The sequence below is a fragment of the Lissotriton helveticus genome, chromosome 5_1 (genome assembly GCF_964261635.1).
Source record: "Lissotriton helveticus chromosome 5_1, aLisHel1.1, whole genome shotgun sequence".
NCBI lineage: Eukaryota > Metazoa > Chordata > Amphibia > Caudata > Salamandridae > Lissotriton > Lissotriton helveticus.
Genome location: NC_136065.1, coordinates 1,101,524,432 through 1,101,548,837, shown reverse-complemented (window position 1 = coordinate 1,101,548,837; position 24,406 = coordinate 1,101,524,432). Strand labels below are relative to the sequence as shown.

The following is a 24,406-nucleotide window of genomic DNA, read 5'->3' as shown; positions in this document are numbered from 1 at the left end:
TTTGCCTTCAGGAAACCTGGTGTAAAAACTTTAAGGGCATTGATGGCTTTGTATCCTATGAACTTCCTGCCTCGGCCTCAACCCACGGTAGAGCTAAAGGAGGGTTGCTGATGTTGATTTCAGTAAAGTTGCCTATTCTGGTGAAAAAATATGTTAAAGTGGGGGACCATTCACAAATTTTATGGCTAGCTCAAGAAGCGGGTAGAAATATACTTTTAATTAATTTCTACAATAACATATTTGATGGCACTAGACATGTTGTTATTAATGAACTAGATAGGGCATTGACCAATTGTGTCAACAATTTTAATGGTGTTTTTGAATTTATTTTTGTGGGGGATTTTAATGTCTCAGTATGCCCATTATCATCACAGAAGTTATGTGGGGTGTATAATCGTCTGGGGGATGCTGAAGTCCACTTTCCCCATCACTCCTATGGAGAAACCCTGAATAACTTCTTGATAGACCATGATATGGAAATTATGGATAATGCCAAAAATGATGAGGGCGAGAATATACCGACTTTTAAAGGAAGGGGCGCTAACACTATTATTGATTTTATATGCATGTCCTCAACCCTTACCCCGTTATGCTCTGTGATCAAGGTGGTTGATGTTATGCTAAGTGATCATAACTGTTTAACTACTGATGTAATAATATGGAACCGTGTCCCTATATGTGAACAAGGTAGTATTGTTAATATTGTACTTCATAGGCGGAATGGCCATAGGCTGAGGTGGAAGGGAGACAAAGCGGATATAACATCTGAGGCCATCATTACAAGTTGTCTAATAGATATTACGGCAATTTTAGAACAGGATGACACCTCGGTCGACAGTATTGACCACTTTGATAGAATTAATTCAACCATCAATAAGAGGTTTACCAAAAAGGTTGGTCACAATGATAGATATAAAAGGGGGTGGTTTGATCATGCGTGCACTATTGCCCGAAGGAATCTTAAAAACGCCTTGGCAGTTAAACCAAGAGATAGGAGCATGGTGATTAATCTTAGGCAGGACTATAATTTGATCCTTAAACGTAGAAAAACCGAATTACAGCAAGAAGCATGGGACAATTTGAACCAAGCAGCAGAATTGAAGAATTGCACTCTGTTTTGGTCTACAGTAAATAGCCAATTCCTAAAAGATGAAAAGGTTCCAGAACTCACATCTAACGTGAGTATGGAATCTTGGATCCAACATTTTTCTATTATTTTTGATACGAGTAATAGACCTGTCCCCAATGAAGAAGGCTGGCCTATTACAGCCTTAATCATCACCATTGATGAGGTTATGGTCAGTATTAGAGCCAGTAAGGGAGGTAAGGCCCAGGGTCCCGATGGAGTACCCATAGACGTGTATAAGACTGCACCGGAGATTTGGGGTCCATTGTTGGCGAAAATCTTCAATGCAGCTATTTGTTGTAAAATACCGTCTACTTGGGAGGAATCAATAATTGTTCCTATTTATAAAAAAGGTGACCGGGCAGATGCCAAGAATTATCGACCAATATCTCTACTGGACTCATCTGTCAAAATTATGAGTCGGGTCCTCTTAATAAGATTAGAGGAATGGGCAGAAACAAATGAGATTTTAACTAATTGTCAGTATGGGTTCAGAAAAGGGCGTGGCACCATTGAGCAGTGTCTGAATTTAGAGCTTTTGGTAGAGAAATATACCCAGGCCAAACAAGGGTCGCTTTACTTATGTTTTGCTGACCTAAGCAGCGCTTTTGATATGGTAGACCACGCTATACTATGGGCCAAACTGATAGAAATGGGGGCTCCCAAAGGTATTATTTATTTCCTAGCCCGCCTATACGAAAAGCTTAGTACCAGTGTCCGATATGGACCTAATGGGGAGTGCACGACTAAGTTCCGGATCGGGAGGGGAATTAGACAGGGGTGTGTTCTAGCACCCCTGCTTTTTACCCTCTTCATAAATGAGATGGATTCTGTCCTGCAGACAGTCACGGCGGATACCCCTAGAGTTAACAATCTTAACATACCCGTGTTACTCTATGCGGATGACGCCGTGTTACTGTCTAGGACCCCCTTAGGTCTTCAACGTTTGATGGACAGTTTTGTGCAGTTCATCAAAGATAGGAAACTGGTGATTAATAAATCCAAAACATATGTGATGGAGTGCGGGCTTGGACGAGCTAAACTGAAAAATAAATCTCATTATTTTATTGATGGTGAACCGGTCCAAAAAGTTGAAAACTTCTGCTACCTGGGAGTTAATTTTTCGAATAATGGTCGATGGGATATCGAACATAAATCTGTTAAAACAAAGATGATCAGGAGCGCTAATGGGGTTTTTGTATTTGCCAAGAAGCTGGGGAGTAGACGCATCAAAGACATGTTAAAAATCTATCAATCTAGATGTCTTTCTGTAGCCCTTTATGGGGCAGGTGTATGGGGTGTGTCACCAGCAGGGAGCCTTCAGGTAGAAGAGAATAACTTCCTGAAAAGGCTCCTGTGTTTACCCAAATCTACCTCCAACTCCTTGGTTCACAAGGAAACAGGGTCTCAACCTTTAAATGACATGATCTTATTGAGACCACTATTATTGTGGCGCTCTATTTGGTTGAGAAATGGCACCTCATTGAATAGAGCTATTATTGAGGATTGCCTTTCTTTGGACCAGCATCTTAAAATCCCGTGGATTAGATACATTATTGAATGCTTCCTAAAGATCTATGGACTTAATGTGATCAATGATCCTTACAGTACCTCCGATATCTCCAAATTAAATATGAAAATTACTTTCTTGAATCATTGCAATGAAAGGCATTGTCTTGAGGATTCTAAATTATCCACATGTATACTGTACAATAGCATGAATGATTTTATTGGATTTCATCCGTACTTGTCACAGGTAACCAGAGTTTTGCATCAGTTTGTACTAACCAGAATGAGGATGGGAACAGTACATTATCTTGTGCGTGCCCAGATATTAAATTGCGTCCCATGGGACCCTGTGCTTGTGATAATGAAACGGAACAGAGCACTAAGCACTTTCTTTTACCTTGCAAATTGTATAGTGAATTACGGAAACTTTATTTAAAGCCAATGCTGAAAAGATTTGGAGTGAGAACAATCACGGACTCTATGAAACTGCTTTTTAATTTGCACAACCAGGACATTTGCTTTTTTACTGCTACATTTTTGCTTAAATCAATTAGCGCAAGGAAAAGTATGTGTTTTTAAGCTTTTTTAAATATTTATTCCATCCCCCCCTGGATAATATATGTATCATGTGTTTTTCTTTTCTTTTTAAAGTAATGCTTGTATCTGTAAGTCTATGTGCTTTTATGGACATGTTTTTTAACGTTCCGAATAAAGCTTTATGAAATGAAAAGGGAAAACAAAACAAAGGCAGGCAGACTTCTTACCCCCATGACAGCTGAAATTCAGATGGAAGTATCATGTGGGATTTAAAGTGCCGGAAGCTTAATGTGTCAGAATATGATGAGGTCACTCTTCAGTAACAGCACATTAGACTAGATTACAGAAAGCTAACTATTAATACAGTACAAGATCAAAATATGAACACTGCTCTTTTCTCCAAACGAACATTGTCTTTGTACCAGTTTTGGTTCTTGGAAACTTTCCTGCTTCAGCAAACAAGACGTGCAGACCTTCCTAGCTAAACTTTGATTGACTCCCAAAGAAAACCTCAAGTGCATTTGATGACAAGCACATGTCAGAGGATCCATTAATGCTGCTTTAACCCTCAAAGAGTGTGCCTCGACGTTTGGATCGATGAAAAGTGTAGCAGCAGGTGGTGCGAGATGTTATCCAGGTATGTTGTCCTTATCAGTGGCTAGGCCAGCATCACTGGCCCACAGGCGGCCTGAGGACTGAAAGTCTTTACTCTGAACAAGTGTAAGGCGCAGTGAAAGCTGTACCGCCAAGTTAAGGAGAGTCTCTTCCATCAAGGAGGCGTGAGAAACAGAGAGAGAACTGAAAGAACAATGTCTTGATTCATGTGGAACTCCAACAGCACCAAGGCTGTGTGAGTACCTAGAATCACGATGCCCTTGAGAAATGTGGGGAATGTTTCAATTGCAAAGCATTAAAGCTAGTTTATACACCTGACCAATGTTATAGCTACTATCCAAGCTGATTTTCATTTTTTTTAAAGTCTCAATTAACAGGATGCCATTTTTTTAGCCTGTCCTATTTATGGCACAGAAGGGACTAAAAGCATGGCGCAGGGAGGATGTTGGCTGCCACGTTGACCAAGATAACTGGGCCTGCGCTAGAAAGCCAACCATTCAGGAACAATGACAGCAAGAGGTAAAGCTGTCTTGCTGTCTTTCCATGCAGAGAAGAACAAGTTACTTACCTTCGGTAACGCTTTTTCTGGTGGATACAGTATCTGCCTGTGGATTCCTCACCTTGTGAAATCCCCTTGCGTCAGCAACATTCAGAAATTCTTTTTGTAGCTTTGCGCCGACGTGGACGACGTCACAGTAGCACGGCATCGCGCGCGCCTCCGCTGACGTCACCGACTCCATAATAGGCCCACGTCGGCGTGATGACATCAGTTCCGCCCTTTTTTCCGTGCCTTAGAGGCACACGGACGGACCGATCACAGTAGATATATACACAGTATACACAGTACACAATAGTCAAGATAACACACATAGTGTGAAGACAATGAAGCTAATCAAGTAGAATAACACACTACTTTTGAAAGCAACACATATGCATTAAAACATTGCCAATAACTTAGGTATAGAAGAGTGGACAATGGGGAGGCGGGTGGGCCAGTGGGGAATCCACAGGCAGATACTGTATCCACCAGAAAAAGCGTTACTGAAGGTAAAGTAACTTGTTCTTCTGATGGATACATCTGCCAGTGGATTCCTCACCTTGTGAATAGAGTCCCACAGCAGTCCACTCTCCTGGAGGAGGGTGTCAACTCTCCTAAACCAGAAAATCCTGGAGGACAGAACGCGCAAAGGGGCCGTCCCTCCTCACTTCAGAATCCAAGCAGTAATGCTTCACGAAAGTGTGGAGGAAAGCCCAAGTCGCAGCTCTACAAATGTCCTCTACAGGTACACCCCTAGACAAAGCAGATGTAGCAGACCTCGTTCTAGTGGAATGAGCTCTTAAACCTTCAGGAGGTTCCTTACCCGCCAGAGAGTAGCATATCTTGATACACAAGACAATCCATCTCGACAGCGTGCGCTTGTGCACCGCCTTGCCTCTTCTGGCTCCAACAAAACCAACAAAGAGCTGGTCATCCACTCTGAACTCTCTGGTTCTGTCCAGGTAAAAGCTCACCGCCCTTTTCGGGTCCAAGCGGTGAAGTCTCTCCTCCTCCTTGGAAGGGTGAGGGGGAAGATAGAAGGTAGGAAGGGTAATGGACTGCCCCAGATGGAAGGGAGTTACCACCTTAGGTAGAAAAGCAGCCCTGGTCCTGAGAACCATTCGTTCAGCATGAATGGTCAAGAAAGGGGGCTTTGAACTAAGAGCTTGAAGCTCACTTACCCTCCTTGCCGAGGTAATTACAATCAGGAAGACCGTCTTAAAAGATAACAGTCTCAAGGGACACTTGTGCAAAGGTTCAAAAGGTGAACTCATCAAGAAAGTGAGCACAAGATTCAAGTCCCATTGAGGCACAATAAAGGGAGTAGGAGGAAATGTATTTGTAAGGCCTTTTAAAAACCTCAAAACAACAAGAGACTTAAATAAAGACGGCTGATCTGGCAAACAGAGAAATGCCGATAATGCCGACAGATAACCTTTGACTGTAGCTACAGCAAACCCTTGCTGAGCCAAAGAAAGCGCAAACTGAAGAATGTCAGATAAACGAGTCCTCAAAGGATCGATGGACTTCTCTCCACACCAAGAAACAAATTTAGACCACCTATAACAATAGATAGACTTGGTGGAGTCACGCCTGGCCGATAAGATGACGTCCACATCATGTGGGAGAGAAAAAGAATTCAGGTTGCCCCGTTCAATCTTCAGGCATGAAGGTGTAAGGTCTGGAGGTGGGGGTGTAGAACCTGCCCCTCCATCTGAGAGAGGAGATCTGCCCTGACAGGGAGACGGAGCGGCGGGCAAGAGGAGAGGTGGAGAAGATCTGTGTACCACACCCTTCTTGGCCAATCCGGGATGATCAATATAACTTGGGCCCGGTCTTGGCGAATCTTCCTCAGAACCCGAGGAATCAAGGGTATGGGAGGGAATGCGTAATGGAGTCGTGAGTCCCAACTCAACTGAAACGCATCCCCCAACGCTCCCTGCATCGGATACTGGAGGCTGCAGAATAACGGGCAGTGAGCGTTCTCGTGAGTGGCGAACAGGTCCACCTGAGGAGTTCCCCACGTCCAAAAGACGTGACGAACTACCTCTGGATGAAGGGCTTTCCTTGAGACAGATTGCCCTCCACGCTCCACCAAGAAAGATCCGCCGCAGCTTCTCTGGAGATCATCACTGACTCCCTGAGATCTCCGTTGTGCTGATACCACTGCCTGCGGAGGCACCACTGGAGTGCCCTCATGTGCCAGCGTGCATGGTTGACCAGCAGAATGCAGGAAGCCATCAGACCGAGCAGACAGAGGACCTTCAGGACTGGAACGATCGCTCCACTGTAAAATAAAGGAATCATTTCCTATATGTCGAGAATCCTTTGAGGAGGAGGGAATGCTCGACATACAGTTGTGTCAAGTATCGCACCTATGAAAAGGTTGCGCTGGGAGGGCACCAGGTGAGATTTGGGTACATTTATCGAAAAACCCAACCTGTACAACAACTGAGTTGTGACTTGCAGATGATGGAGCACTTTCTCTGGAGATTCCGCCTTGATCAGCCAATCGTCCAGATAAGGGAATACTGGAATCCCTGACCTTCTGAGATGTGCAGCCACCACAGCTATCACCTTGGTGAAGACTCGAGGCGCAGTAGTAAGACCAAACGAAAGGACCGCAAACTGGTAGTGTTGTGAACCCACCGTAAAACGGAGATACTTCCTGTGCGACTTCAGGATTGGGATGTGAAAATACGCATTCTGCAAGTCGATCGACACCATCCAGTCTTCTTCCAGCAGCGCTTGAGAACCTGTGCAAGGGTGAGCATCTTGAACTTTTCCTGTTTCAGATACAAGTGCAAGATCCTGAGATCCAGGATTGGACGAAGTCTGCCATCCTTCTTGGAAATCAGGAAATACCGGGAGTAGCATCCCTGACCCCTTTCCTGCTCCGGAACAACCTCTATCGCACCTTTCATTAACAATGCCAGGACTTCCTCCTGCAGAAGTAGCAGGTGGTCCTCTGAGCAAAACCCTTGACAAGGAGGGTAATTTGGAGGGAATCCCCGAAAGGGAAGTGCATACCCATTCTCCACGAGATTGAGAACCCAAAGGTCCGAAGTGACCGATTCCCAATCCCGTAGAAAATAGGTAAGCCGACCCCCTACAGGACCCACATGATCCGGAATGGCGGATCTAGGGCTGCTTTGCTGATGTTGGAGGGGGTTGGGATGAGGAAGAGGAGAAGGAGGAGGAGACCTGACGTCCTCGAGGACAAGCTTTTTGCCTACCCCTGTATGACTTATACAGTGGATTTTGTTGTTGTTGTTGTTGCTGCTGCTGTTGAGACTTTCTATAGGGACGAAAGGAGGACCTTCCAAAACCCCCATATCTTTTGTTCACAGTTCCTCTGGACTGAAGACCCAAAGATCTGGCTGTAGCCCTGCTGTCCTTAAACCTCTCCAAAGCTGCATCAGCCTTTTTCCCAAAAAGGCCTGAGCCATCAAAGGGCAGATCTAACAATGCAGCTTGGACATCCACAGAGAATTCAGATGATTTTAACCAGGCTGCTCTTCTCGTAGCAATTGAAGTCCCCATAACTCTCGCTACCGACTCAGCAGTGTCCAGTCCACTTCGTATGACAGCAGCTTGAGTGTCAGTTAACACTTCATTAAAACATTTTCTGTCCTCTTCTGGCATCTTTGGGGCCAATTGTCTTAGAGTCCATCAAGGCATGTATATACCTCCCCAAGAGACATGTGCCATTCGTAGACTTAAGAGCTATACTCGCCGATGAAAAGACTTTCTTAGCAGTTTGGTCCTGCTTCTTTGACTCTTTGTCCCCAGGCACCTGAGGGAAAGCCCACACAGATTTCTTTGAACAGGCTGCCTGTATTACCAAGCTCTCTGGAAAAGGATGCGATGATAAAAAGTCTGGGTCACCAGACGCCACTCTGTACCTCCTTGCAACACCTTTTGCAACAGCAGGAGCCGTAAGTGGCCTATTCCATACTTCCAAAATAGGTTCCGTCAAAGCCTCATTGAAAGGAAGCATAGGTTCCACAACAGAAGTCGGGGAATGGAGGACTTCAGTCAACAAATTAGACTTGAACTCAGCAGTAGGCAGACTTAAATTCAAAAGTTTTTCTGCCTTTTTAATGACCATATTGTACGGAGCATTATCCTTTGAAGGGACATCCGAGACAGAGGATAACTCCCAGTCTGGCGAAAGTTCCAATCCGCTAGCCTCCCTCAGGTCATCAAAATAATCATCCTGCAGCTCACCTTCTTCAATCTCAGCCTCTCTATACCTTTGTTCTTCAAGAAGACGCTGAGCATCACGGCTCGACCTCTCCTTCAAGGGCGGTGCGGCGGATCCGCGATTGACTCTGACGGAGCCGGAGCCAGCGTCGAGATCGGATCCGGATGCATAGGTCGATGCTCACGAGGTCGGGCTGGTGCCGGCGACAAAGGTATCGGTGTCGAAGACCTCGGCGGCGCAGAGAAATGCCAAGGTGGAGTAGACACCGGCATAAATGGCATAAAGGGAGCTGGAGCATAAGACTGGGGAACTCCCAGGTTGTATGCCATTGGACCCATGGGACCCGCAGGTACACCAGAGGGGTACATAGCTCTCAAATAGACACCATACATCGCGTTCAAAAACTGTGTAGGGTCTTGACCTGGGCCCGGAAAGGGTGGGTATGGACCCACAGGTTGCCCTCGAGGAGGTACCGGATTTGTCTCCTCTTCTTCGGGTTGATGAGCCGGAGTCGTCGAACCCTCTGGTAAGGGAGCCTCTTCTTCCTCTCGAACCAGAGACGGCGCCGGAGAGGGATTCGACGCCGGAGCCGGCGAATGCTCCGGCGACTCCACAGGTGAAACCTCACCAACCGGATCCACAACTGGAGAAGGAGATAGCTCTTTACGACGTCTCCTACTTGGCGACTTCGGTCTCAAATCCAAATTCTTGCCTGAGTGATGTCGAGACTCATGCCTTCTCTTCTTGTGCTTCTTCTTTGTTGATCTAGAAGCATGCCCCGACGATGACTTTGAAGGCGACGCCGTACGAGACCTCGACCTCGTCTTCGACCGCCTCAAACGCGGCCTCGAATACTTCTTCTCCTTTTTACCTTTAAACTTGGCTACCAGAAGTTTAGCCGCTCTTTCACAAAGAGCCTTTGGGTTCATCTTCTTACAGGAAGAGCAGCCTTGAACATCATGATCCGAACTCAGGCACCACATGCAATCCTTATGCGGGTCCTTGATCAACATCATCTTCCCGCATTCTCCGCACGTCTTGAATCCGGTCTTCTTCGAGGACATCTCGACAGGTGACAAAGAAGCAAGAAGACACCAGTAGAAACAGACAGTAACAAAGTTACTAAACAGCTACAGAGGATCCCTCGAAAACCGTTAGCGTTGACGATGCGGAAAAAAGGGAACTGATGTCATCACGCCGATGTGGGCCTATTATGGAGTCGGTGATGTCAGCGGAGCCGCGCGCGATGCCGTGCTACTGTGACGTCGTCCATGTCGGCGCGAAGCTACAAAAAGAATTCCCGAATGTTGCTGACGCAAGGGGATATTCACAAGGTGAGGAATCCACTGACAGATGTATCCATCAGAAATCAGAGTACACTGGTGTGTGACTGGTAACATACTTCATGTCTCGTTCTTTTTTTTTTTTCTGTCCTCATTTGCCTTGGCTCTCTTTGGGAAGCGCCAGCCACCATGCGTATCTATCACAAGCAATTTCTGGGGTTTTTATCTGGATGTTAAGACCGGACCAAGATACGATGGAATAAGCGGCGGAAGGAACATCCACAGAGAGAGGATAGAAGGTTTTGCTCCATCAAGGTGTTTTATGACCTGCGGACCATACTGTTTAAGCGAGGAGACCCACGGAACTGGTCCATGGAGCTAAAGAAAGGCATAATCATAGGACCCGGGGGAAAAAAAAAACGGAAATCCTACTACCAATGTATCAGGAGATCCCAGAAGGCACACTTTTTCCTACTACGAGATCTAGCTAAATCCAACCTAGACACTGCGTATAGTGAAGCCAGCCAGCCTGAGTGAGACGGGGCAGCGCAATCCACCCAGAATTTACATATTTCTCTTCTAGACATAAGAATTGCATAAAAGAGGAGAGATCTAGCTTGGCCTGTGACATTGTCGTCAACACCGAAGATAATTAAAGGAAGATTGAAAGTCAGTGAAGTCTTCAAGATGGAGTCCAGAGTTTTCTTCACCTCAGCCCAGAAGGAGCTGATTAGCGGACAATCCTTGAACATATGAACATCCGATGCTTTGGGAAGGCCACATTTATTACAAACTTTCCCAAACAAAAATTTTGAAAGTTTTAGAGGGAAAAAATATGTCCTATGTGCAGTAAAAAGATGATTACGTTTCAGCCAAGCAGGTTTTACTATTTTATGCAAGAGACTGAATGACTCCACTCAAGCATCCTTACACTGTAAGCTTATCTCATCTCCCCATAATTTGTCGGCCAATTTAAAGTCGCCATCTACCTCCTCCTCAATTGCCCAGTACCAACGTGCAACCTCCTTTGTACCCTGGGGCCTGAACACAAGAAGTTCCTCAATGTTACTATCCTTACCCAGGAGATTATCTTTCCTAAATTGTGCCTGTGCCCAGCTCTTCATCTGTATATATTTGAATCTGGAAAGACCTGGGCCCACTAATCCCCGTAGATCTTCCCAGGGCAGAATATATTGCCCGCACAGCACATCACCCCAGTTATAGATACCCGCGTCCCTCACCGGGACAATCAAGTTTTCCCGGAAACAAAGGGGTGTAGCAGGGGAGTCCCATATTGGTGCAAAATTTGAGTAATAGCTGAGCCCCACCTTCTTTCTTATAGATGCCCAGCTTTTAGCTAATGAATAAAGAATTTTTAACTTATTTTTAAAATAATATTTATAATCTCCAAATTTAAACAAAAAAACCTTGTCCTTTCAACATGGCCCGAAACAATTCACCGCCTGATGAGTTAGTAGGTACCTTTAGGAGCATTCGCGAATGCGAAAGCTGGAAGGCCCAGGCATAATATTGTAGGTCCGGTAGAGCCAAGCCTCCTTTTTCCCTCCTCCGCCTAAGCTTCTTCCACGCAAGTCTTGTTGTTTTGTATTTCCAGATGAAGGAATTTAATTCCCTTTGACATTTCTCTATTTGCTTGGTGTCAAAAGCCAGAGGGATAGTATTAAAGAGAAATGTGAACTTAGGCAAGATGGACATTTTTACTATATTAATCCTCCCTAGAATAGACAAAGGGAGGAGAGCCCAAGACTTCATCTGCTTTTGCCACTCCCTGAACACCCGATCTAAGTTCTGTTTAGGGATCTTGCCTACCTCTTGCGTGATTCTTATCCCCAAATATCTCAAAGAGGAACCTACATTAAGTTGTGTGCTAGGAATATTCCATGTCATAATTTCAGTCTTGTTGGGGTTTATTTCGTATCCTGAGAACTTGCCGAATTCAATCGCCCGATTAATCACTGTTGGAAAGGCTAAGTCGGGGTCAGCTGTCATGATGAGGATATCATCGGCATATAATGCCACCCGCTTTTCCCATCCTCCAAATTTAAAGGGAACAATGTTAAGCTCTTCCCTAAGGACCTGAGCAAAAGGCTCGATGTAAAGGTTAAAAAGAAGAGGGGAAAACGGGCAACCCTGCCTTGTACTTCTTGTGATGTTAAATATATCAGACAGAGAGCTGTTCATCAATAATCTGGCGGTCGGGGCCTTGTACAAGAGTTTGATGGCTCGACAGAATCTGTCTCCCAAATTAAATTTTGCCATGACCTCAGAAAGATAAGCCCAATTAACCTTGTCGAAAGCTTTTGTTGCATCGAGGGTAAACACAGCAAGCGGGAGTGAGAAGGTGGATGCCATATCTATAGCACCAACCAGATTGTACGTTAAATCCGATAATTGACGGCCCTTGATAAAGCCTTTTTGATCCGAGTGAATGATGTTCCCTACAACACCCCCCAGCCTGTTTGACAAAATAGAAGCAAATATCTTATAGTCGCTATTGAGGAGGGAAATAGGACGATAGGATCCGCAGTCAGTTGGATCCTTCCCGGGCTTAAGAATCAACACTACTGTGGCCTCACTCCACGGGTTAGGGGGATCCTCTCCTTTGATAAGGATATCATTGAAGATTGTCACCAAAATAGGAACAATGTCTTCCTTAAGTATGTGGTAGAGCTCACCTGGCAGCCCATCCGCACCTGCCGCCTTTCCTCGTTTAGACTGGGAGATGGCTTTGCTTGCTTCCAACTCTGTGATCTCAAGTTCTAAGCCTAACATCTGGTCATTTGAAATTTATGGAAGAGAGACCCCTTCTAACCAGATTTTCCTATTTTTGCTATCCTCAATAATATCTTCCTTATATATTTTTGGGAAGAAATCCCGAAATACTTTACCAATATTTACATTAGAGAGACAGGGGGAGATCTCACCTTCTACCACGATTTTTTTAATATGGTTTCAAATCTGGTCAGATTTTAAGTTTCCCAGCCGCCTCGCCATATTCGAAGTGGGAGATTTTGCTCACTTCCCATCTGCACGCAATTCTTTCTTGCAGTATGGTTTCAAGTTGGGTCTTAAGAGAATCTAATCTCATTCGATCATCTCTGATTTCTCTTCCCGTGCCTATTTTTTGCTCAATACTGCTCATCTCATCTTCTAGGCCCCTGATGGCATCTCTGTATGTCTTTTTTCTATAAGAGGCTCTGTTAGTGATAGAGCCACGCAAGAAAGCTTTCAAAGAATCCCAAACTATAGAGGTCTTAGTCGAATACAGATTTGTGTCGAGGTAAAACTTAGTTTCGGCCTGTAGGAAACTAATTTCATCTTCATCTAGCAAAATAGTGCGATCAAAAGACCAGGAACTGTGAGGGCACTGCTGTGTCAGAGTCAAGTTAAAAGAGATAGCAGAGTGGTCGGAGAGATGAGATGGGAAATAGCAAATATTTTGGACTGAGTCTTTGATGTTATGACTGAACAGAACATAATCTATTCTTGATTTGTGTTTGTATTTTAAATTTATAAATGAGACCCCTAGTTGATCCCCCGCTCTATCTCTCCATATGTCAGCTAACCCAAGCTGCACCATCGATGTAAGGAGGAGTTGTCGTGACTTGGAGGGTACATTAGCTCTTGAATTAGGTGATTTATCCAAGAGGGGGTCTAACACAATGTTGAAGTCCCCTACCCAAATTACAGGGTCCAAAACACCTAAAAGGTGAGAACGAATAATTTCTAAGTATGACGGATCGTCCTGATTCGGACCGTAGTACCCCACCAGGGAAATAATCGTCCCCCCTAGAGATACTTTCAAAATTAGCCATCTGCCACTACGATCTCCGTTGTACTGCAAGATATGTGCATTAACTGGTTTTTAAAAAATAAACAGTAGCCCCCTAATATTTGCAGATTGATCATGTCTCGTTCTTGTCGGCACAGCCACACAGATGGACCAAGGTAGAGCTACCAAAAAGCAGAGAGGGCCTGTTCCCTGCAGCCTTGCGCCAGAAGAGACCAGAGGAGTCCATGTAGAGAAAAATTTCTCTTTTCTTCTCTGATTCTGTCTCTCCCTTTCAGACAGGTTTTAACCATTATTTAGGAGAACGGCCATAAGCAGGGCAGACAAAGGCAATGTGATGTAAAGTTTTGTCAGCTAAGTTTCATGAAGGGCACTTGCCAGGGCTACAATATTTCACACCCCATTTAGCACAAAAACTGTTCACAGTCAAAATACCATACCTCCTTTTTAGATAAAGTTGCAGTGGGGTACCATCCTGGAAGAGTAGCAAAAATCAGTTCAAATACAGCGATGATCTTGAAATCTAAAAACGAGCCTGCCAGGCTGCCAGTCTTTACACAATTCAGTTCTTTCAAACACAATGCTCCTTTAAACGGTCTTTGACAAGAGAGCGAGGAACTAACTTAGCTGTATCAAGGGTGTCCCAAATGGAGGGCAAGCCTATCTCATACAGCATGGATTTGATGTAGGAAAAACAAGGGATCTTCTTCTAACCCGGAGATTTTAGAAGCTCCTTATTCGATACTCGAAAGGATTCCAATCCATCTGTAATCCATAGTCTATGCCAGTACATAATGGGTCAGAGCATATCACTACGAGGAACCAGAAAAATACCCATATTCATGAGTTGGGGTATACTCTGCAGGAGATTAAGAAGACCCCTAACAAACCGGTTTACTATTTTACAGAGATCATGGACCCTCACAGTATCCCAGAGTTCTGCTCCATACATAACTGAGTTTTTCGTTTTAAGGTTATAAATCTGAACTGCTGGAGCAAGGGATCATGCATGGGCTTTCTTGTGCATTATGAACATGGCACCAGATTGTTGCTGAAGTTTCAATGTACTCTTACTAAGGTCTGAGGTCCAGCTCATTCTGTGTGTTAAGCAGAACCCCAAATACACAAACTCTTGAACTTGTTCAGGCACCAAAATATCTGCCGGGACGGTGCAGAGAGCACCGCCCGCCACAATGCTGAAAATACAGGATGTGCCCGCCACTGTGGCGGGCACATCCTAATGGCACCCCCGGGACCCCCGCCCTTATGGCGGGCGGTCCCGATTTACGATAGGATGACGGGCGGGCAAAGTCCGCCTGTCATCCTAATGGACCCCTTAGTGTGGAAAGAACCAGGCCCTGTACAGTCAAAGACACGTCTCACAGGAAGTTGGATCACTGGGGATGCATAAGTATGGGGGGTGTCCATTATATTCGGGCCTACCATCCTTTGCTTCCGCCTCTGAAAAGAGCTGAGACTATTGGGAGCTAGGGGTATACCAGTGGTCTGACCTTCAAAGGACTGCATGGACGATTTAGAGAGACAGAGAGCAGATGATTCTTACCCACTATGGGGGCGTCATCAGCTTTCGGATAATGGAATAGAAGCCTGGTAGCTTTTTGTGAGTCAGTTAGCAACTTGATCTGCTCCTTTAAACAAGTCACCTCGGGTTTAAGGTCCGCAACAGATCCTATCACGGTTTGAACCAGTTCAATCAGAGAGCCATCTTGCTTCCCTCTAGACCCCAGGTCCACCACAGATACTGGCTCAGCGGCCTCAGCATGCCCCAAACTTGCCAAAGGGGTGAATCGATTACTGCATTATAATCTTGAAATGGAAGGAGGCTGCGGTGAAGCGATCACTTGGGTAGGATTCTGATTCTCTCTCTCCCTTTGATTACTCCTTTGCTCTCTCTCGGTTCTCAGCGCTGGGACTTACAGTCAAAACCACAAGGAAGCAAGAATGACCCCAAAGAAGATAAAAGAACCATTGGCAAGTCACTTATTCAATGCAGACTCTTTAAGATTCTGGAAACCATTAATAATAAATTAAGCTCTGGAACAGCAGAGCAAAGTCTCCACGTCATGCACAAGGAACCTGTATGCCTCAACACAGACTCTTGGATCATCAGTGGGTGATGTACATGTAATAAGAATACCTGCTCTTCTTGTACATTTTTTGCTTTTTTGAGTTGTACGCGTGATAAGGGATGCTATATGATGTAACACGAAATACGTGCTCCACATTAAATTAGCTAATGGAAAAATACCAATTTAATAAAAATAAACAAAAGACTGATAAGAAAATAAAACTTCAAAATGAAACCTAGCCAACACATTTGAAGACTACTTTTTGAAAAAAAATAGAGAAATGTCTAATTTATATTGAAATATCAAGCCTCTGATGCAGAGCACTATTTTCAGTGGCAGGTGCCCGCAATCTGCATGCAACTATTTTATAATTTACATTTGTACTGCCCTTCCCCTTTCAATAGCAGGGTGCACGCTTCGTGACGTCACATTGGGTCTGTGCAAACATGCGCCTTAAGAGCTCCCGAGAACAGCACATTAGAGCACCTCACCTCCAGTTTTCTCCACCTGTGCACGTTCATGGGGTTCTCCATCTCCTCCTCCAGCGCGCGGCACCGGGTCCTCTCCTTCATCAGTTCTCGCTGCATGTGGTAAACCTCGCGCCTTAAAATGAGACGACAAAGCGAGAGTTAAATCTGGGCGCCCATCCAGCTCTCTCGGCAGACGCTTTTTTCATCTCTCACGCGGCATAAATACATACTGATGAGAATCAAACACCTGTCAATGATCAGTTTAGTTTTTTAAAATAATATCTGTGCGGAAGTCAAGAAACGCGTCCTCGGCGAAAGGACGACCTACCAACGAGGGCAATGCCATTCATTTTAGATCATATATATAGGAATGGGGTAATTAAGTGCCTAGAAGCCTTCTGCATCAGTCCAGCAGTTCTGTGGCTCATGGCACTGTGCCCAGATAATGGAATTGTCTCGTTTTCTATGCCCCCAAGATCCCTAAATTGTCTTGGCCGAAGGGCTGTGAAATTTGCTCTTAAGAGACGAGAAAGGAGCAACATGGCACTGAGATGATTGGCAGGTCGAGGCTTTGAAGCCCAGTGGGGCTTACTCGCTCTTTCATTCTTCCCAAGTTGATAAACTATGTAACTTTAAAGTGGGTAGCAGTAAATCTCGCTATGTAAGGCACAGAACAACATCATCTGTGGTATGTGGCGATGTATAGAAAAAAAAGTCCTAAGCCGCCTACACACATTCTTATTTGGAAAACGCAGTTTTTAGTAGACAGTAATCTACTTCTTTTCCAACACTGAGTGAACATTCTGCCTGAATCTTCCCAGCACCAATACATTACTCATTCGTCTATACAACTGTCCATTGGTCCTTCTATCTGTCCATCCAATCGGTCTGGGATTGTGTGCATACCTGTGTGCTGCCAGTCTTTGTGTTGTGTGTGATTCCGTGTGGGTAGGTATGTGTGTCGTTTGCGCGTTTCTGCCTCTATGTGTTGCCTATATCCATCAATGCTGTGGTGGCAGTATGTTTGCGGATGGCATAAGTAGGCGCAGTGGTTTATGCAACATTATATGTATATTATTGGGTTGTGTTTGCATGGGTGTAGGTAGCTATGATGCTGACGTCATTGCACATCTCTTAACGAGTGTGTCAATATACTCATGAATGTTCTGTGTCTCTGGGTGCAAGAGGTGAGCTCCATACAAAACCAAACCTGTCTGCGTAGCTAATGCTGGCTTGATTGTCAGTTTTAGTGAGAGTGGTACCCCGACATTGAGGCGCTCTATGCAGCCCCTCCTTTTGTAGGCACCTCAGTCTATCCCCGCTAGAAGAGGCACAGCAGCATGCTTCCCACTAGCTAACTCAGCTCTTATAGACAACACTTTGGAAAGCACGGTCAGGCTGGGAAACAATGCACAGCTCTTCTTTCTTGCAAGGAAAGACTCCATTTGCTGATTTTTGTAAATTCCAATTATTTCTTCTACAAGCAATTACATGGTTATTGGGGTTTTCTGTTTCGTCGAAGATTTGTGAGTTCATTAAAACTCAGACTTGTGCTGGAGTTAGCAAGAATTGATCCATTCATAATAACTGAAGCCGCACTGGGCCGCAAACGCCTGGATTTTAATACAACTGCTGTTATCTTCTAATTTGAAAGAGGAGGAAAGTTCATGCAATGCTATTTTCAAGGTAAATTTGAAAAATACATAATTTGATGCTTCATTTAATTTGCCTATGTAAACGCTGGTGCTATGCTCATCTACTGAATTTTCAAATACCTCTATAGACGGCATAATATAGCTCTTTATATTTTTTCTCTTGTAGGAATTTCCAAACAAACCACGCCCAACGCACCTTCTTAAGTTACATTTTTTGCAAGCTGTGAGCAAATGTATCCGTAATCCATGCTACAAACTGCTCTCAACTATCAAAAGAGTATGAAAGACCAAACGAAATACAAAAATCGTCAAAGCCTAAAGGTCTTCGCCGTGAAACCTGTTGACTTCGCCAATATGATGCGAATACGCGCATCCGTCGTGGCCATCATGGAATGCGTTTTAATACATTGCCAAATTTGTTAAAAGATGGCCGTCTAATGCAGCCAGAATATATTTGTAATGTTTTAACAAATGCTATGCAAAGATGGCTGCCGTGGATTTGCACACATCAACAGCGCCATCTTTGAATGCATTTTGGTTTATTTTAATAGAACCCATTCAAAGATGGGTGTTATGGATGCACAGCTTTGCTGAGGAAGCCATCCATTAAATGGCATTTCATACATTAAACTGAAAACATTCATAGGTGTTCACTTCGTGCCCACACGTGCTGCCATCTTGTGAGGCAACTTAAAGGCAGGCAACTTAAAGGGGCAGTGCAGATTTTCCCTTCTCTGTGCATTGCAATTTAAAGGAATTTTTTGCTTTAAACATCTTTCTTACTGAGTTGACAACTTTGATGTTTTATTGCAGCGCTCTCATGATGCTCGTTGCTTTATTGCTTTAGAAGTTAAAGAAAGAATTCAGAAATAAATATATCTCGAGAAGTCTTTGGAAGGTTTTGTCTGCATTTGAAAACAAGCATTTACAATGCAATGGTCTCGGCATCATTAAAGAAAGAGCTATTGGCATTGCTCATGACATTTCTTTTTTTTTCTTTAAATCATAAACAAATGACATTGTCATTTACATTGCCAATACACAGCACTCTGCACTCAACAGCACTCTGCACTCAACAGCACACAGCACTCTGCACTCAACAGCACACACCGCTCTGCACCTACACTCACTGCTCTGCACACTCACTCTGCATTCTGCACTCACTACTCTGCACACTCACTCTGCATTCTGCACTCACTACTCTGCACTCACAACTCTGCATTCTGCACTCACAACTCTGCACTCACAACTCTGCACTCACAACTCTGCGCTCACAACTCTGCACTCTGCGCTCACAACTCTGCACTCTGCGCTCACTACTCTGCACTCTGCGCTCACTACTCTGCACTCTGCGCTCGCTACTCTGCGCTCGCTACTCTGCGCTCGCTACCCTGTGCTCGCTACCCTGTGCTCACTACCCTGCACTCACTACCCTGCACTCACTACCCTGCACTCACTACCCTGCACTCACTACTCTGCACACACTACCCGGCACTCACTACCCTGCACTCACTACCCGGCACTCACTACCCTGCACTCACTACCCTGCACTCACTACCCTGCACTCACTACCCTGCACTCACTTCTCTGCACTCACTTCTCTGCACTCTGCACTCACTACTCTGCACTCTGCACTCACTACTCTGCACTCTGCACTCACTTCTCTGCACTCACTACTCTGCACTGACTTCTCTGCACTCTGCACTCACTACTCTGCACTCTGCACTCACTACTCTGCACTCTGCACTCACTACTCTGCACTCACTACTCTGCACTCTGCACTCTCTGCACTCTGCACTCTCTGCACTCACTACCCTGCACTCACTACCCTGCACTCACTACTCTGCACTCACTACTCTGCACTCACTACTCTGCACTCTGCACTCACTACTCTGCACTCTGCACTCACTACTCTGCACTCTGCACTCACTACCCTGCACTCACTACTCTGCACTCACTACTCTGCACTCACTACTCTGCACTCACTACTCTGCACTCTGCACTCACTACTCTGCACTCTGCACTCACTACTCTGCACTCACTACTCTGCACTCACTACTCTGCACTCACTACTCTGCCTGCACTCACTACTCTGCACTCTGCACTCACTACTTTGCACTCACTACTCTGCACTCACTACACTCTGCACTCTACTCTGCACTCACTACTCTGCACTCACTACTCACTACTCTGCACACTCACTACTCTGCACTCACTACTCTGCACACTCACTACTCTGCACTCACTACTCTGCACTCACTACTCTGCACTCACTACTCTGCACTCACTACTCTGCACTCACTACTCTGCACTCTGCACTCACTACTCTGCACTCTCTGCACTCACTACTCTGCACTCACTACTCTGCACTCACTACTCTGCACTCTGCACTCACTACTCTGCACTCTCTGCACTCACTACTCTGCACTCACTACTCTGCACTCACTACTCTGCACTCACTACTCTGCACTCACTACTCTGCACTCACTACACTCTGCACTCACTACTTTGCACTCACCACTCTGCACTCACTACACTCTGCACTCACTATTCTGCACTCACTACTCACTACTCTGCACACTCACTACTCTGCACTCACTACTCACTACTCTGCACACTCACTACTCTGCACTCACTACTCTGTACTCTGCACTCACTACTCTGCACACTCACTACTCTGCACTCACTACTCAGCACACTCACTACTCTGCACTCACTACTCACTACTCTGCACTCACTACTCACTACTCACTACTCTGCACTCACTACTCTGCACTCTGCACTCACTACTCACTACTCACTACTCTGTACTCACTACTCTGCACTCACTACTCTGCACTCACTACTCTGCACTCACTACTCTGCACTCACTACACTCTGCACTCACTACTCTGCACTCACTACTCACTACTCTGCACTCACTACTCACTACTCTGCACACTCACTACTCTGCACTCACGACTCTGCACTCACGACTCTGCACTCACTACTCTGCACTCACTACTCTGCACTCACTACTCTGCACTCACTACACTTTACACTCACTACTCTGCACTCACTACACTCTGCACTCACTACACTCTGCACTCACTACTCTGCACTCACTACTCACTACTCTGCACACTCACTACTCTGCACTCACTACTCACTACCCGTCACTCACTACCCGTCACTCACTACCCTGCACTCACTACCCTGCACTCACTACCCTGCACTCACTACCCTGCACTCACTTCTCTGCACTCACTTCTCTGCACTCACTACTCTGCACTCACTACTCTGCACTCACTTCTCTGCACTCACTTCTCTGCACTCTGCACTCACTACTCTGCACTCTGCCCTCACTTCTCTGTACTCACTACTCTGCACTCACTTCTCTGCACTCACTTCTCTGCACTCACTTCTCTGCACTCTGCACTCACTACTCTGCACTCTGCACTCACTACTCTGCACTCACTACTCTGCACTCACTACTCTGCACTCTGCACTCTCTGCACTCACTACCCTGCACTCACTACCCTGCACTCACTACTCTGCACTCACTACTCTGCACTCGCTACTCTGCACTCACTACTCTGCACTCTGCACTCACTACTCTGCACTCTGCACTCACTACCCTGCACTCACTACTCTGCACTCACTACTCTGCACTCACTACTCTGCACTCACTACTCTGCACTCTGCACTCACTACTCTGCACTCTGCACTCACTACTCTGCACTCTGCACTCACTACTCTGCACTCTGCACTCACTACTCTGCACTCACTACTCTGCACTCACTACTCTGCACTCACTACTCTGCACTCTGCACTCACTACTTTGCACTCACTACTCTGCACTCACTACACTCTGCACTCTACTCTGCACTCACTACTCTGCACTCACTACTCTGCACTCACTACTCACTACTCTGCACACTCACTACTCTGCACTCACTACTCTGCACTCACTACTCTGCACTCACTACTCTGCACTCACTACTCTGCACTCTGCACTCACTACTCTGCACTCTCTGCACTCACTACTCTGCACTCACTACTCTGCACTCACTACTCTGCACTCACTACTCTGCACTCTCTGCACTCACTACTCTGCACTCACTACTCTGCACTCACTACTCTGCACTCACTACTCTGCACTCACTACTTTGCACTCACTACTCTGCACTCACTACACTCTGCACTCACTACTTTTCACTCACTACTCACTACTCTGCACACTCACTACTCTGCACTCACTACTCTGCGCACTCACTACTCTGCACTCACTACTCTGTACTCTGCCCTCACTACTCTGCACTCACTATTCTGCACACTCACTACTCTGCACTCACTACTCACTACTCTGCACTCACTACTCACTACTCACTACTCTGCACTCACTACTCTGCACTCACTACTCTGCACTCACTACTCACTACTCACTACTCTGCACTCACTACTCTGCACTCACTACTCTGCACTCACTACTCTGCACTCACTACACTCTGCACTCACTACACTCTGCACTCACTACTCTGCACTCACTACTCACTACTCTGCACTCACTACTCACTACTCTGCACACTCACTACTCTGCACACTCACTACTCTGCACTCACGACTCTGCACTCACGACTCTGCACTCACGACTCTGCACTCACGACTCTGCACTCACTACTCTGCACTCACTACTCTGCACTCACTACACTTTGCACTCACTACTCTGCACTCACTACACTCTGCACTCACTACACTCTGCACTCACTACTCTGCACTCACTACTCACTACTCTGCACACTCACTAATCTGCACTCACTACTCACTACTCTGCACACTCACTACTCTGCACTCACTACTCTGCACACTCACAACTCTGCACTCACTACTCACTACTCACTACTCTGCACTCACTACTCACTACTCACTACCCTGCACTCACTACCCTGCACTCACTACCCTGCACTCACTTCTCTGCACTCACTTCTCTGCACTCACTACTCTGCACTCTGCACTCACTACTCTGCACTCTGCACTCACTTCTCTGCACTCACTACTCTGCACTCACTTCTCTGCACTCACTACTCTGCACTCTGCACTCACTACTCTGCACTCTGCACTCACTACTCTGCACTCACTACTCTGCACTCTGCACTCTCTGCACTCTCTGCACTCACTACCCTGCACTCACTACCCTGCACTCACTACTCTGCACTCACTACTCTGCACTTGCTACTCTGCACTCACTACTCTGCACTCTGCACTCACTACTCTGCACTCTGCACTCACTACTCTGCACTCACTACCCCGCACTCACTACTCTGCACTCACTACTCTGCACTCACTACTCTGCACTCACTACTCTGCACTCTGCACTCACTACTCTGCACTCTGCACTCACTACTCTGCACTATGCACTCACTACTCTGCACTCACTACTCTGCACTCACTACTCTGCCTGCACTCACTACTCTGCCTGCACTCACTACTCTGCACTCTGCACTCACTACTCTACACTCACTACACTCTGCACTCTACTCTGCACTCACTACTCTGCACTCACTACTCACTACTCTGCACACTCACTACTCTGCACTCACTACTCTGCACTCACTACTCTGCACTCACTACTCTGCACTCACTACTCTGCACTCTGCACTCACTACTCTGCACTCTCTGCACTCACTACTCTGCACTCACTACTCTGCACTCTGCACTCACTACTCTGCACTCTCTGCACTCACTACTCTGCACTCACTACTCTGCACTCACTACTCTGCACTCACTACTTTGCACTCACTACTCTGCACTCACTACACTCTGCACTCACTACTTTGCACTCACTACTCCGCACTCACTACACTCTGCACTCACTACTCTGCACTCACTACTCACTACTCTGCACACTCACTACTCTGCACTCACTACTCTGCACACTCACTACTCTGCACTCACTACTCTGTACTCTGCACTCACTACTCTGCACACTCACTACTCTGCACTCACTACTCTGCACACTCACTACTCTGCACTCACTACTCACTACTCTGCACTCACTACTCACTACTCTGCACTCACTACTCTGCACTCTGCACTCACTACTCACTTCTCTGCACTCACTTCTCTGCACTCACTTCTCTGCACTCACTTCTCTGCACTCTGCACTCACTACTCTGCACTCACTACTCTGCACTCACTACTCTGCACTCACTACTCTGCACTCTGCACTCTCTGCACTCTGCACTCTCTGCACTCACTACCCTGCACTCACTACCCTGCACTCACTACTCTGCACTCACTACTCTGCACTCGCTAATCTGCACTCACTACTCTGCACTCTGCACTCACTACTCTGCACTCTGCACTCACTACCCTGCACTCACTACTCTGCACTCACTACTCTGCACTCACTACTCTGCACTCACTACTCTGCACTCTGCACTCACTACTCTGCACTCTGCACTCTGCACTCACTACTCTGCACTCTGCACTCACTACTCTGCACTCACTACTCTGCACTCACTACTCTGCACTCACTACTCTGCACTCACTACTCTGCACTCACTACTTTGCACTCACTACTCTG

The 24,406-nt window shown here is 45.9% G+C and overlaps 1 protein-coding gene across 1 annotated transcript in view; it reads right to left on the bottom strand.

Annotated features, from left to right (window-relative positions):
* Window positions 1–24,406, bottom strand: part of CFAP58 (cilia and flagella associated protein 58) — a 702,265-nt gene that overhangs the window by 220,799 nt on the left and 457,060 nt on the right. Inside the window, exon 14 of the mRNA XM_078641175.1 lies at window positions 16,208–16,319. Within this exon, the coding sequence (XP_078497301.1) occupies window positions 16,208–16,319 (112 nt within the window). The remainder of the gene's footprint in view (window positions 1–16,207; window positions 16,320–24,406) is intronic.